The following is a 15,117-nucleotide window of genomic DNA, read 5'->3' on the forward strand; positions in this document are numbered from 1 at the left end:
TCAACAGTTCCTTGGCCAGAAGACTGTGCCAAGCAATATATTTTACTAGACATTTCGAACTGAACACAGAAATTTCGCAAGAAACATTAAGTAGACCGACAAGACGTACTATTGCATTTTTTTCATTTGTTTATTTGAGAGTGAGAGAAAAGGCACTAAACCAAAGTGGGAGAGGAGTGACATCGACTTTGAATGACAGGAAGAGGAGTCGGGTTCACTGGAACAAAATGCAAAGTCCCACACACACAAACATGTTGAACTTAAAAAAAACAAAAACTTTATTTATTTTTTTTTTTTTTTTTTTGCCCAAGTCCTTCCGTGTTTGGGGGCTTAGTGTTCATTTTCCTTTGTGATAAATACATGATAACATTTTCTGCAAAATGAAAATGAGATCATCTTTGCAACGCCCAAGTCACCCTTTGAAATCAAGCTTCAACGCAACTTTCATGACGCACACTTCAAAACTGGAGTCATCATTCTGCAGTACAACGGGGGGTTGCCAATTTATGGGGATTTTCAGAGTTGGACATTTTCCATGGGAATTAAGAGAACAAACCAGGAATTTACAAAAAGGAGAATTCATTCGAGTACAACAGTACCTTGAGGAAACCTTGGGGAAGAAACAAAACGGAGCAATTAAGGTAGCGTAATACCCGCGAGAGCTATCGATTTTGCATGGATGCCTGATTATGACCAAAAGTAATATTTATGCCTGCATGTGCTACCCTCCCATTCAAACACCCTCAATTCCCATGAAAACAGTCTTTCCAAAATTCCCCAGCTCAACTTGCCATGGAAACTGAGCAGGAATGTTCCAGAAACGTTCCACTTTTTGTGAACACAACTCAAACAATTGTTTGTAAACCGCCAAACAAGAACCTCCAGTGTCAGTGGGAGACCCTCGAGCAACGAAGTCGGCAAAGTATCTGAAATGTCATCACTTGGAGGAGTCAGCTCAATTTTGATACTTTTTTTTTGTTTTGTTTTCTCCAATGTTTTGAAACGGTACGAAATGTGAACAAAACTGGCGTCAACATAACACTGCCGAGCGTTCGGTGTGGTGATGAACCCCGACCGCTTTTGCCATCTTACGCACAAACGCGGGGGGGTCGCCGGGGGTCGGTCAGTCACAGGTTGTCTTTAAAGTAGCCCAGCTTGGCCGAGGACATCTCCCTGCGCAGCTGCATCACCTCCCGGAACATCTGTTCAGCTAAACACACACCTTGCCTCAATCTCCTGGCTTGTTTTTCTGTATTTCATCGGAAAGTGGCGTTTCTTACCGTCCTGCTGCTTGACCAGCCCCTGGTGGATGTAACGAATGTAGGTGAAGAAATTGCACACGGCCGTGATCTGACACACAAACAATTTGAGTCACTTGAAGTTTTGTCTGCAAACTGTAAGAGCGTCTTTTGTCTTTTGCTCTGCGAACGCGTCGTCAAACTCACTCGGTATCGGCAGTACGGGGACACGAAGTAATAGCTGGACGAGTCCCCGAACTTGATTCTGTGCTTGCAGGTTTTGGTCTGACCACTCAGGGCACACTTCCTATCACACACACACACACACACACACGTGCAGACACACACACGTGAATGAGGGGGGAAATAAAAATACAAAATAAAAAAGGTTCTGCTGTCTGAAAGGAGGAATCAACACAAACGCAGGGTTCCTCACACATTTGGAATTTCAAAATTTCATACATTTCTCAGACCCGAAAACAAAAATGAATCAAACTTTATTTATAAAGCACTTTCCTTACAATGACATGCAACTCAAAGTGCTGTTCAGTTTGAAGCATTGTCTATTGTTCTTTTTTTTTTACTGTTGTATTCATGTTTAAAATAAACCAACAAACATTCACGTAAATAGATGTGCATCTTATCAATAAATCAATTCATCACACAATTAATTGACTGTATATTATTCTGATTATTAATGCTATTATGTCACCAAATAATTTCCAGAAGACTAACAGTAGGTCATATATTACCAAATGTAGTTAAGTTGAATGCATATTTTATTTTCAAATGCCCATGAACAATTCATGAACCTTTTCAAACTGCTTTTGTCGTGTGTGTTAGAGGTCGTAGTTGTTAATTACTGGAACATCGATGCAAATGTCCCTTTGCCCATCTATGGCGTTTCCCATTATATGTTAGCAATAAGCTCGAAGTCTTTTTTTCATCATTGCATGGTTTGGTTGAGCATTTTGGCTAGGTAGTGTGGTAGTCTTTATTTTATGCTTTAGAAAATAGAGCAGCACTAATAGCCTTGGAAATATACAATCGTTTCCATTTTCTCCCCACTTTCCCAGACCTGCAAATGTACACAAATCAAACTCCAAGGACGGAGTAGGAACCCTGTGAGGATGTGCGCTACATGTGGAGCAAACGGAAAGGAGAAGCCGGTGAGGTAAAAACTTACAAGACCAGCTCGGACGTTCGCCCGCTGGGGGAGGAAAAGTGAGGCAAGATGGAGTGAAAGTCGGATGCGAGGAGAACGAGCTGCGAGTGTGTGTGAGCGCGTGTGGTCTCACTTTGGTCCGCCGCACTCGACGGCCGAGGCCTTGACGACGGGCAGCGGCTGGAATCCCACCGGCTCCACGCTGAGTGTGTTCTGCTCCACGGATTCCAGGATGGATGAACCCAGCTGGGGGGGGGGGAGAAAAAAAAAATGGTGGTGATTCTCAAAGTGTGGGGCTCCCTCTAGTGGTATGTGAAGAATCACTGACTTTCGTGTTCCAACGCTGCACAATGTTACGGTGCAATACATGCCAAATACAATAAAAAAAATACATGAAACTTTTTTTTTTTTAATACACGACGGTCCCTGGGCTGTAGTGGGGACAACGGCGTATTTTGCAGTTTGACCGAGCAGGGGTCTCCTCACCTCGCTCTTGCTGAAGCTGAGGCACGGGTAGATGTCCTCGCGGTAAACTCGTTCCAGGAAGCAGCAGCTGCGGTCCAGCGTGGGCTCCTCCTTCCAGGCCTTGAATTCCGTGAACAGCTGCGCGTCCGCCTGCAACGAGAACAACACGCGGACGACGCGTTGACGTCACTTCCGAAAACTCCCGCGGCCCCCCGGTCGAGCCCGCCGGACCTCTCGGCACTCGCGGACGATGGGCTGCGTGGCCGACGGGTCGGGCTGGGTTCCCAGGATGGCGGAGGAGGTGCTCTTGTTCCTGCTGTGGCCCTTCCTGAAGGGCGTCTTCCCCCCGCCGCCCACGTTGGGGAGCTCGCCCACGGGGGACGTGGGCGAAGACAGAACCAGCGTCTTCAGGGCCTGCACCTCAGCTTGGAGGACGTCAATCTGAGGAAGAGGAGAAGATCCGCTCGGGCTTAGCTTGTGACCTTTGGAATTAGCCACCCCGAAGAAGATGTCTTCCAGATCAGCGTAGGATACAAACCATCAAAACGGTTGTTGTTGTGTCAAAATGAGCGCCACAGTGGGGCACCAAACTAAACTGCACGCGTGACGACTTGTGCTTCGGAGGGAGTGCGCTCACCTTGCCCAGAGCTTCTTTCAGCTGCTTCTCTGCGTTGGCCTGCTTGACGTTGGCCTCCCTCACCATCTTGTGGGCCTCCTGCAACCACCACCACAACACACAAAACAGGAACACCTTTAGAAAGGCGACGTTCACAAGCACCGCGCTGAGGGAAATAGAGCTCATGTCACTTTTCATTGATCTTAAGAGGTTTTATTTTTAAAGTATCTTTGTTCATCTATCTATCTATGCCGGCGACGTATAATGACTGGCAGAGATGGCAGAAGTAACAATTAACCTGTGTATTCACCTGTCGGCATTCATATGAGAGAATAGGCCACGGCACACGCGCACAGGAAGCAAATTGAGTCGAGATCATAAGCAAGAAAAACAAAAACATTGAAAATTGATGCTTGTGGCATCTTGGTGTCAAGGAACTATGTTCAAATGGATTGGCAAGCTTCATTTGGACAAAGGTAGTGCTTCGCTATCACATTTTGGTGCCTCATAAAGATTGGAAAACCCTGCTTGAAAGCTCACCCGCGTCGCCAAAATAGTCACTTTCTACAAGCACACAAAGTGCACACGAGGAGAACAACACGCCAACAGGAAACGGAAGCCCTTGTACGACAACTTCCTGTCAAAGGAGGAAAGGGGACGTAGAGTCGGCAGAGGGGACGGTCGGACGGGCACCGACCTGGAAGAGGCTGGCGGTCAGCTCCTCCAGCTCCATGCCCAGCTGGTCTCGCACTTTTGACAACCTCTCACACTCCTCATCCTTCAACAGCAGCTCCTTACACACACACACACACGCACGCACGCAGAAGCATGACAACATGCAGACAATCGTGAGCAAATCAAAAATGACAACAAAGACATGGAAAAGAAATTGCAAAGAAATCATCATTTGCATTCCGAATGACAGCAAAATCAAATATGGCAAACGGTTTGTGTAGATGTGTCTCACACGCACACACTTGATGATAATCAAATCAAACATGACGACATGAAGTTTAAAAAATGGTGACAAAATAAATTAGAATTTGCATTCATAGCAACAACAAAATCAAGTCAAATATGGAAAAATGGCCTTTGCGGATAACAGACACGCGCGCACGCACGCACGCGGCAGTTGCCTGACTGACGGGTCGCGTTACCCTCTGCGCCTTGGCCAGCTCGTCCTTGAGCCTCTCGTATCCTTTCTCTCGCACCTCCATGACCGAGGGGCTGCGCAGTCGTGCCAGGCTGTCGCTTAGGGCGCTACACTCCTCGCCGTCGTCGCTCGGCAGGAGGTTGCCCTCGGCCGAGTCCGCCTCCGGGCCCTGCGCGCTGGAGACGAGACAATTTGACATTATGTATCTTGTTTGATCTCCCCACACTTGTTGCGGTTTTGTATTACTTTTCTTCGGCACACTAAAAAGACGACAAACGGTCCTGCCGACTGCGGGTATCTGCGCTCACCTCCCATTGTGCGCGTGCGGCGGCGTGGCGTAGACGGGCCGCGTGGGCAGCTGGTCGGCCCGCAGGCCGGCGGGCGGCGCCCCCAGCGAGTGGGTGCGGTACAGGGACGTGGGAGGCGCGCTGTGGCAGGCGGGCGGGCGCTGTTCCGCTTGGTTCTGTCGAGAGAGCAGACCACCCGCACGTCAACACGCATCAGTCTTTCAAATTCACCTTTTCACAGATTTTTGGGGGAACCTATACTCCATCATTGAATGAAAAACTCACATGTTCCTATTTTGTGCATCTTAGTGCCAAGCAACTACATTGAAGTGAACAGAGGAGCTTCATTTAGACAAAAGTAGCACTTTGCTGCCACCTTGTGGCATTAACAGGCATTTATTAAGCTTTTTAGGGGGAAGGCTGGCAGTTCCTCGTGGATTTTTGCTATTTTTCGTGGCAGTGCGTGATCCGTATCCCCTGAGAACAGGAAATACGGAAGCCTGTAATTCAAACAATGAAAGTGGCATTTCAAAAGGTGAAAATGCTCAGAAACATTTATTCATTGTTTGCTATTTTTCAGTGAAAAAGGCAGAAAATGATAATGCTGTATGATCATTTTCTGCCAACGTGTTTGCGCGTGCACATTTTGGCATGTCAATATGCGGCGGGCATAAGGTTTGGTGGAAGGCGGCGTGGCTGCGAGGGCACGCTGGGCGATACCTGCAGGTCGGGCGTGGTGGGCGAGGCCAGGTTGACCTCGTGGAAGCCTTCCAGGGTTTCGGCATTAGTGGGAGCGCTGCTGCAGGCCATGGCAGCTGCTGCTCTGGTTCATATTCAGGCTACGGGTCAGGAGGGAACGAAGACAAGGTCACCAACGTCACACCAGCAAATTACAACCGCTCTCACGTGTACTCGCCCTACTCGTATGCCAACATTGGACTACTATTGAGGACAAAGCGCAGACTAGTACATGGAGCTTAAGGTGGACGTCAAGGGTATGGAATAAACGCTCAGACGGCTTTTCGTAGACTTGATGCGTCGATGGACTCTGGCCCGTCCATCGCCATGGAGACCAATCCCGGAGAAGCCACGGTAAGCTGACACTGTAAATGTTGGACGGTCTGGATCCAATTACTGGGTCACGTGGCACGGAGAGGCCTTCGAGCCGCTGTCGATGGGCAAAAGAAAGCGCAACTGGCGTTGCTGATTATAAACGGTGGGAGGGAGGGAAGGAAGGGAGGAAAACAAACAGAAAAGTAAATTTCAGCTAAAGGAAGGAAGAATAAAAATCAACAGAGGGGGTGGAAGAAAGGAGGTAAGAAAATATGCCAGGAAAAGAATGTCAATGCAATTTGTGTCCAGTCGCACCACTTTTGTTTGTATTTTATCAGCTGGCAAAACAACACACCCTCCCGCTCCTCTTACTTCATAAACACCACCGTGACCAGCTGTTCCAATTATTATGATTATTATTATTATTTGACTACAAAAACTCAGTTTCAAAACAATTAGTCCATGTAGATGTTGACGAGGATCTGGCACAAAATGTGACTTGAGCGTTGTGTTTGTTCCCACAACTGACAGCTCGCTTGATTCACCTGAACGCACCTGACACGCCGAACTATTATTGTTGGTGTACAATTCTGTTTTTAAGAGTTGCTTCTTGTTGGGCGGTGTCCGCGGGGTGCTTCGAAAGGCGTTTATGAATAGAATATATTATTATAACCTACTTAGCTCGCGGCTAGCAGTTAGCTCCGAGCTAACATGCTAATCCCCGCGATGACTGCTACCGCTGGCGAATGTGCTGAACGCAAACAAATGACGCATTAGCCTTCATTCGACGGGCTGGTTGAAGAGTTTGGATGCAGTCGCAGTAAGTTAAAAAATTAAAAAAACAATACCGAAAACGCCGTCCAATCACTTCAGCTGTCACTGCAACAGACGGTCGCATGTCCGATAATGGGCGCATGACATCCATTTGGCTCATCAGCTATCGGCCGAAGCGCGTTTATTCTTAATATTGATGATCACCGGTGTGCTGCACTCACCGGACATGTGCGTAGACAGAAGCCGGGCGGCGGGCCACCTCCAAGCCGACCAACGACGCTCGTCGGCGGCGTTCGTTGACGCAGCCCCGGCACAGGTAACTCCGGGATGGTGCGTTCAATGACCACTCGGAAACCAAAAAGACGTCTTAAGGATGGTTTTGTTTTTTGTTTTGTTTTTGGACAGAAAATGGTGACTAATTTCAAGGAGTCGTACAATCACGGCTGGACTTATATAGTACAGCAAGTATTTCAACAACTGACTTTCCATATATCTTTTTACTGTAATTATATGTTACACATATGACAAACAGCTCTGAAAAAAGTTAAAATAAAGCAAAATAAGGAATTTTGACAGTTTTATTTTTATTTTCTAAACTATTCTAGTTTATTTTATAAACTTAAGTCACAATATTTAATATGGAATTTGTGAGTTACGTTGTCAATAGTTAATGGCAGTGATATTCAAAGTGTGGCACGTACTCGGGCTCCCTCTAGTGGTATCCAAAAGAATCACTCAATCAAATATTAATCCATTCATTTTCCATTTTTCAAAATCAGCTGACTTCGGGTGAGAGGTGGGGTAAAAAAAAATTTCACATTAAAAAAAAAAAATCCAGTACAGTTTGCACGTGTTAAGTACAATACAGTTGCATTTAATCATTTAGAAGTGTCAATTTTCAAACAGATATTTAGGTACAAATGTATTAAACTTTTAAATACAATACATTTCAATTATATCGGGTAAGATTTTTTACTTTCATATATTTAAGTGTGCATAACTTTACAGTGGCTCACCCAAAAAAACTCGTTTTTGACGAACACTTAGGCCTACCATGCTACTGTATTTTTGATTAGTCATCATGATGGAACTTGGAAAAACGGTGTAAAAGGTTTGAGAACCACTCACCGGTTTATAGAATTTTTTTTTTTTTTTTTAAAAAGTCATTTTACTCAAACATGTATCAATGAATAATTTTTTTTAAATAAACGGATACTTTTGGCTGTCCCCCCCCATGTACAATCAATAATAACATGCGTATTGTACACCATTTTCTATAATTATCGATATTTATACCCCTAAAGTTGTACTCGTTCAAATATGAAATAAAATTAGACTGTATCACATTCCAAAACATGAAACATCTTGGTCTTGTTTTTATTCTTCCTGCTTTTAATTCCTCAATGCTTCTCTTTGTATTTTTTACGTGGTGAGATTGTTACTATAGTTTGTACGCATTTTTTCAACTGACTGCACCCTCCACTTACGCCACATGGTGACGCCAGAGACCAAATGACCAACGATCTCAATGAGTTGAGGGCCGTTTTATGGCTGAATAAAAGCAAGTAATGGAACTTATTACACACCTGAGTAAAAACAAGGGATGTTTCCCAAAAATCCATAAGTGGGCTCCACTTCCCACGCGCACGCGCACCTCGGTCACACGCATGCTGCCGGCAGCGATGGGCGGGGCTTGTTGTTTGTTCGTCTTAAGTCGAGGTGGAGTCAGGAGGCAGCAACACAAGTGGGACTTCTTGAGCAGGGGGGCGAAAAAAAGAATCAATTTCTGTGCGGAAAGACACAGGATGGATCTTTCACATTTGAAGGTAAATCCCATTTAAACCCTCTGGACTCAATGCTGGCTATTTGTGTCCATCTTACTTCCCTTTTTTAAAGCCATGTTAATTTAAAAAATAATGAAAATTCCCATGGATTTTTGTCTGATGTGATCATTTCGAACTTCAGCTCTTTCAATATATCATATAGCGTGTCGTTCAACTTTTTTCAGCATTTTTGGCTAATGGAAACCCATGAAAACTATTTTGTTTAATGACTTTGTCTGAATCATCCAATGTGTGAGTAAAATTGGGTTTTCATTCTAGAATCAAGACTTGAAAATGTTTTTGTTTTTTTTAACGTTTTCTACTCTATTAAATTCATCAATTTTTAGGCAAGGGAGCAATTTCATGTAATATTCTTGACATTTTAGCTGGTTAAGCTGTAATAGTAAAATTGAACGTGAGGGTTAAATAACCAATTCAGACAAGATCTACTTGTGTAGTACTTTTTAAAATAACTGTTTTCACATTTAAAAAATAAATGATTCCCCTCACTAACTACACTACACGTCACTGATTTGTATGGAGAGATGGTAGTAAGTGTCTGTGACTGTGTTTCTGTGTGTTGTAACCTAGTGAGGACGTCAACGCTAACCAAGTCATCAAACGAATTTGCACGAGGTGAAGCGGGTCACATGCACATAATGGGACGCTGCCGATGTATGGACTTCAAAGAATGTGCCATTCACAGACATTGAAATGGGGGCAGCAGAAGCAGAACATAAAGAGCAACAATAATTAGCTTTGGCTGATGCAATTAAGTCAAAGTGCTGTTTTCCAGAGGAATGTGCCACCGTGTAGTTTCGGCCTGAGGAGCCGGTTGCGCAGCTCGGCTTGTTCCGGATCAACAGGTCCGCCCGGCGCGTTGTTGCTTCATAAGTCATACCGCTGCTACCTCGATATCCGATTTGAATTTGTTCCGTGACAAAGATCGTAACTGGTCACCCATCCTTGCTCTCTGTCAAACCCCCCCCCCCCCCCCCCAAAAAAATAAATATATACATATATAAAAATCATAAAATGGAACACTTGTTTCTTTATTCATTTTTAATTGGATTTATTGATTAATATAATTCAGAAAAGAATCTAATCTTTGCATAACACACAAAACAAAACCAAAATCTCCATGATGCCGATACCAAAAAGCTTTTCATCTTACTTTTGCCCTTGACGTGTCCTCCCCAGATCGAGGCGACGCGATGATCCGGTGACTCCTCGGCGCGAGGCGCAGACATGATTCCGCTTCCGTCCTAGTAGCCGCCCCCGGAGATGTCCCAAACCCGGCTGAGCCCGTCTACCTTCATCCTGGACATGGCCGACAACCAGCGGCGCTCCAGAGTCAACGGCGCGTTGGATCGGAGCTCCAGGCTACGGGTGAGCACCACTGGAAAACCACCTCGTTACTTTTTACAGCTGTACCTGTTTTTTTCCGCCTTTGTAGACTCGAAGATCTCAATCGATCGCTCAAGTAAGGAACAAATACCGGTAAAATCTACATCCGTAACTAAGTATTTCTATCCAACATTTGTTCACTTTAAGATGAATTCAGTCTGGAATGTTGATTGGAATAAATACTACTCATAATAAAAAGGGAGTAGCATGTTTTGACACAGAGGCATGAACTGAGACGGCACTCGCATGGCCATTCCAACAGTTATTATTGTTCTTGCCTCTCCTGTAGTTTGTTCAAACAGTAAACCCCTGTGGGGAATACGGACTGACCGCGATTAATCATCAATAGGTGCATTTGTGAAAAATGAATTCACTGTAATAAACACACGCCGACTTCGTTCCGGGTGTCAGTCAAGCGTCTGTTGGGGCGCCGACGACGGCACAGTTACAGAGCAGCTTTGTTCTGTTCTCCAAACAATAAGCGCGTCAAATGATTCAGGCTGTTTACACAAAACGCGCACAGTTGCGGCAATCGCACAACACGCGACGCCGCCCCGACCGGTTCCACCCGCCCTCCTTTTTGCGTCCCGAGCCACTTCTGGGTGACAAGATTGCAGACGCTGGCCGAACGCAGTACTTGCGCGTTGATCTCCTGTCGGTTTGAGTCGCCAAGTCACTCGTAAACATTTTGTGATTTTATTTATTTATTTTATTATTTATTTATTTATTTTTTAAATGCGGAGGACGAAGACACGCTGCGCTTTCTGAGCCCGGAGGAGAAGGAGTGCCTCCAGTTCTTCGAGGAGACCATAGGCTCACTGGAGAACAGCCTGGAGGAGGACGAGCTCCGGGCCGGACTCGTCAAGTCTCCGGCAAGCGGAAGCCTTCTTTCCGACGAGATGGACGGAGCGCCCTCAACCCTTGATCTCTGCACAGCACCCTCGAGAACAACCAGACGTCTCAGCGCTAAAGAGCAGGATATTATAGACCTGGTCCGCCCAGATCCAGAACTGATGCTTGCCAAACTACCGAGCTTCAACCCTACCAGTCCAGGTACTTCATCAGAATCAAAATCATGTCAAAAACACACAAGGTTGAGAGAAAATACTTTTGACGCATAAAAACACAGTACGGAGAGAGACTGCGCAATGAAAGGTTACCAGGAATGTGGTAATGCTGATACTTTAGAGCAGTTTGAAATGACTAATAGCGCAATAGTCTGGTAAAGTGTCAATTGTGCAAATGGTGCAGATACGGCAAGCACATGAGTGGCCAGTATTGGTCAACAATAGATATGCAAGTAGTGCAGGGTGGCGAGACTACGACAGTGAGCGCACGAGTCATGTATAATTGGCCCGACAGAGATGTGACAGCAATCTCAAGACAAAATTGCCAGCAAGTTACAAAGGAATTGTAAGTTTACTGTTTAAGAAGTTAATGGCAAGAGGGAAGAAGCTGTTGGAATGTCTGCCTGTTTTAGTTTGCATTGTTTGATACCAGTTCTCCCCGTGCCTGGGTGGGTTTTCTCCGGTTACTCCGGTTTCCTCCCACGTCCCAAAAACATGCGTGGTAGGTTGATTGAGGACTCTTAAATTGCCCGCAGGTGTGAATGTCAGTCCGAATGGTTGTTTGTTTCTGTGCGCCCTGCGATTGGCTGGCGACCGGTTCAGGGTGTAACCCCGCCTCTTGCCCGAAGATAGCTGGGATAGGCTCCCGCACGCCCGCAACCCTAGTGAGGATAAGTGGAAAAGAAAATGGAGAGAAGGAGCTGGAAGAGGTGGTGACCAGGTGACCGTATTTCTTGTGCTCAGTAAAATCAATTGAAATTGAGTCTTAGCATCTTGAATTGTCTTCCTCTCAGATTTCCAGGGGATGGCAATGAACCCCAAGAGACAATTTGAGATAAAACCAAGACATGATCCACAGGACCACTCTGCCGGCTACGAGCCGACAGATGGTCACTCCTACCACCCAGCAGGCTCTGTCCCCACACCTGTCCTCATTGCCAAGAAGATAGCCGAGAACCAGGCAATGGGCGCAACCAACAGTTCGTCTTTACTCCAGCGTCAGCACAGCCAGGAGGGTGAAAAGTCACCAGGCCACTGCGGAGATCCCCCCACAAAGCAGGGTCCTCCTACCTTTGCAAAGCCTACCAGATACCCTGCCAATATCAGTAGGATTCTTGGCAACAAAGAGCTCCAGGATCAACCGGTGGCCAACGTGAACCTCCATGACAGGCGGGCGCTGATGCTGTCGAATCTGACAGGAGCACCACAGTCTCTCTTGCAGGAGGATTCCAAGCTGACTTTTGCGCACAAATTGCGAAATGCCCCAACCCGCAGCATTTCCTTCAAGGACCCCACACCCGAGAAAACCAGGATGGAAGCACTGTCGAAGCTGGGCCTGGCCAGGAACCGAGCCATGTCAGGAGGGATATTTGTCCCTGATACCGTTGACAGCATGGCACCGAGTCCTGTTTCGAGTGTGGAGACCAGTGTCACTCGTCCTTTGGAGACCAAGGTTCGGCCAACAGAGACTAGCATTTATGTGCCAGACTCCAAGGTCCCACCGTTGCTACAAAGCCAAATGTATGTACAAAAAGCAGAGAATCTGTCTTTCGAGTCTCCCAGAAGCTTTGACGATAGAAAGCCTCCACTGAGCCCACCTCGACAGGAGAAAACCTTTCCCACCCCCTCTCAGTCAGACATCATATCTCTGGAATTGAATAGCTTTGGAGGTAAATCCGTTGTGGTCACTCCAGGCCCCCCAAAGAACGAACCCGTGACACCTCCGACAAGCCCAGAAGCCAAAGTCCTTCCTTCTGCACTGGCAAACCCCAGTGAGTTCAACAGCTATGGAGGCAAGTCCAAAGTCCTGAACCCTGCAACTGGAGTCATGACCAGAGGCGACCTTCCCGACATCCTCAGCTCCCACATTGACGTGAATCACAACTTGCCCGCCAAACCCCAGCCCCTACCCGCCGAGCTCAACAGTTACGGGGGCAAGAGCCGGACCATCAACCCCTCTACCGGGATGCACCGACCCACGGACAGTCGACCCGGGGCTTTCAAAGGCCCACCTCCGACCCCTGCGCAGAGACACCCTCAGACCTCGCACCCAAACACTGGCGCAGTGGCTGCGACGCGAGCCCCATCTCCCTCTGATGCCAAGCGCAGATCCGCCGCCATGTTTCGCCCCCAAGGTATCACAGTGCAGTTTTCTGGCCGGGGGGCAACCGAGGAATCTCGCAAGGAGGCACTAAAGAAACTCGGGCTGCTCAAAGAGTCGTGATGGACTTTGGCAACGTTCCTGCTGGCGGAGCTTTAGTGGAAGGGTTCCTTGCCTCTTAGAAGGTTAAGGTGTGGCTGCGGAGACCTAATTACTTGGAGAAGAAAGACCTGCACAGCCAGTGCTCTTCTCCTGGCAATCAAAAAAACTGCTGTCCAAGAATGTTGTGATGACAGATTTCCTGATGTTTGCAAACAGAACCTCTATTTTTACTGCTCTGTTTACCGACTTTGTTCTTTTTTGTCAGCAGCTTTCTGGAAAGAGCAAAGGCCTGAGCGCTTTTCTTGAGAGAATTTAAGAGCTGAAGATTTTATCAACTGATTAGGGAGCACGTGTCAATGGTTGCAGGGTGAAAGGGTTTTTGGGATTATGTGACACTGGGCTGGAGGTTATTTTTACTCAGTGGACCAGCCTCCTAAACTAACCGCAAACTTTGGAATGTTTTTTTTGTGTTTTTTTTAACCCTGCAGAGGGAATATTTTCTACTGCAACTTTGTGTAAGCAGGGCCAAGGCATTGTACTGAGCAAAAGCACTCCAACCACAGTGTCTACAAATCCCTTCTCATTGCGCCGTATCCTGGATACTTGGCAGTTTATGACTATTCTACAGGCCACTGTATACCAATCCATATTTATGTATGCGTGTGTGAGCGCGAGAGAGAGTGTTTTTTCAGACTCCGGCCTCTGTAGTTCAGCTACAGAAACTTTTGAAGTATATTTTGAGTGATATCACAGGGTTCCACAGTGTTACTGCTGCGGGAGAAATATCTTGTGAATGTTGTTTACAGACTCCGGTTTTCTCTGTAGTGCATCTACAGTTACTATGAAGCGTTTCCTCTACTGTACTTTTATCAGGAAAGAGTTCAAGGTACGGCATGTCCACATTAAATGTATGAACACAGCTGGTGTTGAATGCGTGGCAATCATTAAAGCGAATCATGCGACTCCTCTGTGATTATTAGTTCTTTTGAGTGACTTTTGGAATGTAAAGAATGAGCTGGCGCTGTTCAATGATTGGCTGGGTGAGTGGAATATTTCACCAGCCTTGGATTTGAGAGATCCAAACAGCAGACACGTTTGAAGGTGCGCTTCACCCTCTGGCCGCGACATTTGTGTCTACCTCCACTTCCATTTTTCCAACCATTTTAACTGTGTCAATGCAAATATAATGAAACTTCTCAAGGGTGGGGATTTTTGTCTGACAGGTCATTTCTAACTTCAGCTCTTAAATATATCCATAATTGACATCAAATTGTACCAACTGGCCAATTGAAGTCTAGTCTCAATACTTGAGTTTTGTTTTTAAGATGATTAGCTTGATTACATTACACTTGTCCATTTTTGGACGAGGGGGCCATTTCATGTCATATTCTCAGTTTCTGAAAGAGGCGTTTAACAGCAACTGATCGATGCAAATTTGATTAAGAAAAGAAGTGGCGAGACCCCCTGCTGACCGATAAATTTCAAACGGTTTCACATTCATTCGACTTTTGTGTTTGAGGAGTTTACACTGGTTGTTTGCTTTGTGACTTGACTCGAAACGAATCCAACTGTATTGACTTCAGTTGTGGGGTGGGGCGGTGCGCTGGGTGGAGGGCTGCAAGGCAAACACTTGAATCAGATTGAAGATAATAGTTTGACTAAGCTCCACTCTGTTTACGTTCATGAACTAATGGCTTCATGACAGCCACGGGAAGTCTTGTTCTTTTTTTTTTCCTTCGTTTTTGGATGATACTACTACTACTCACTGGTCAGGCTCCTACTAAATTAACAATAATAAACAAATAATTGACTTTTGGAAATTAAGACACAAAACACACAAGTGGCGTTGTCTTCCGTTTGAAGGAG

The 15,117-nt window shown here is 46.0% G+C and overlaps 2 protein-coding genes across 11 annotated transcripts; one reads left to right on the forward strand and one right to left on the reverse strand.

The window, feature by feature from the left end:
- Positions 1-118: 118 nt before the first annotated feature.
- On the reverse strand, positions 119-13,382 carry rab3ip (RAB3A interacting protein (rabin3)). Of its 8 annotated transcripts, XM_061668480.1 has the most exons (16): positions 9,749-13,382; positions 8,338-8,504; positions 6,973-7,097; positions 5,895-6,127; positions 5,645-5,763; positions 4,946-5,100; positions 4,642-4,813; positions 4,182-4,277; positions 3,506-3,583; positions 3,100-3,309; positions 2,890-3,018; positions 2,537-2,649; positions 2,425-2,448; positions 1,446-1,545; positions 1,281-1,350; positions 119-1,210 (listed from the first exon to the last, which is right to left on the reverse strand). In XM_061668480.1, exons 5-16 carry the CDS (start codon positions 5,732-5,734, stop codon positions 1,128-1,130), a joined length of 1,320 nt encoding a protein of 439 aa, XP_061524464.1. In that variant the 5' UTR covers positions 5,735-5,763; positions 5,895-6,127; positions 6,973-7,097; positions 8,338-8,504; positions 9,749-13,382; the 3' UTR covers positions 119-1,127. The 8 variants fall into 8 exon arrangements, with proteins under 8 accessions (XP_061524464.1, XP_061524463.1, XP_061524467.1 ...); XM_061668479.1 differs by lacking the exon at positions 5,895-6,127 and having other exon boundaries at positions 9,749-13,381; XM_061668483.1 differs by lacking the exons at positions 2,425-2,448; positions 5,895-6,127 and having other exon boundaries at positions 9,749-13,380.
- On the forward strand, positions 8,471-14,213 carry LOC133397509 (proline and serine-rich protein 2). 3 transcript variants are annotated; one of them, XM_061668475.1, is made up of 5 exons: positions 8,471-8,577; positions 9,166-9,440; positions 9,775-9,963; positions 10,725-11,034; positions 11,843-14,213. In XM_061668475.1, exons 3-5 carry the CDS (start codon positions 9,859-9,861, stop codon positions 13,270-13,272), a joined length of 1,845 nt encoding a protein of 614 aa, XP_061524459.1. In that variant the 5' UTR covers positions 8,471-8,577; positions 9,166-9,440; positions 9,775-9,858; the 3' UTR covers positions 13,273-14,213. The 3 variants fall into 3 exon arrangements, with proteins under 3 accessions (XP_061524459.1, XP_061524460.1, XP_061524458.1); XM_061668476.1 differs by having other exon boundaries at positions 9,166-9,210; XM_061668474.1 differs by lacking the exon at positions 9,166-9,440.
- Positions 14,214-15,117: the final 904 nt, after the last annotated feature.

The sequence above is a fragment of the Phycodurus eques genome, chromosome 22, assembly GCF_024500275.1.
Source record: "Phycodurus eques isolate BA_2022a chromosome 22, UOR_Pequ_1.1, whole genome shotgun sequence".
NCBI classification, from domain to species: Eukaryota; Metazoa; Chordata; class Actinopteri; order Syngnathiformes; family Syngnathidae; genus Phycodurus; species Phycodurus eques.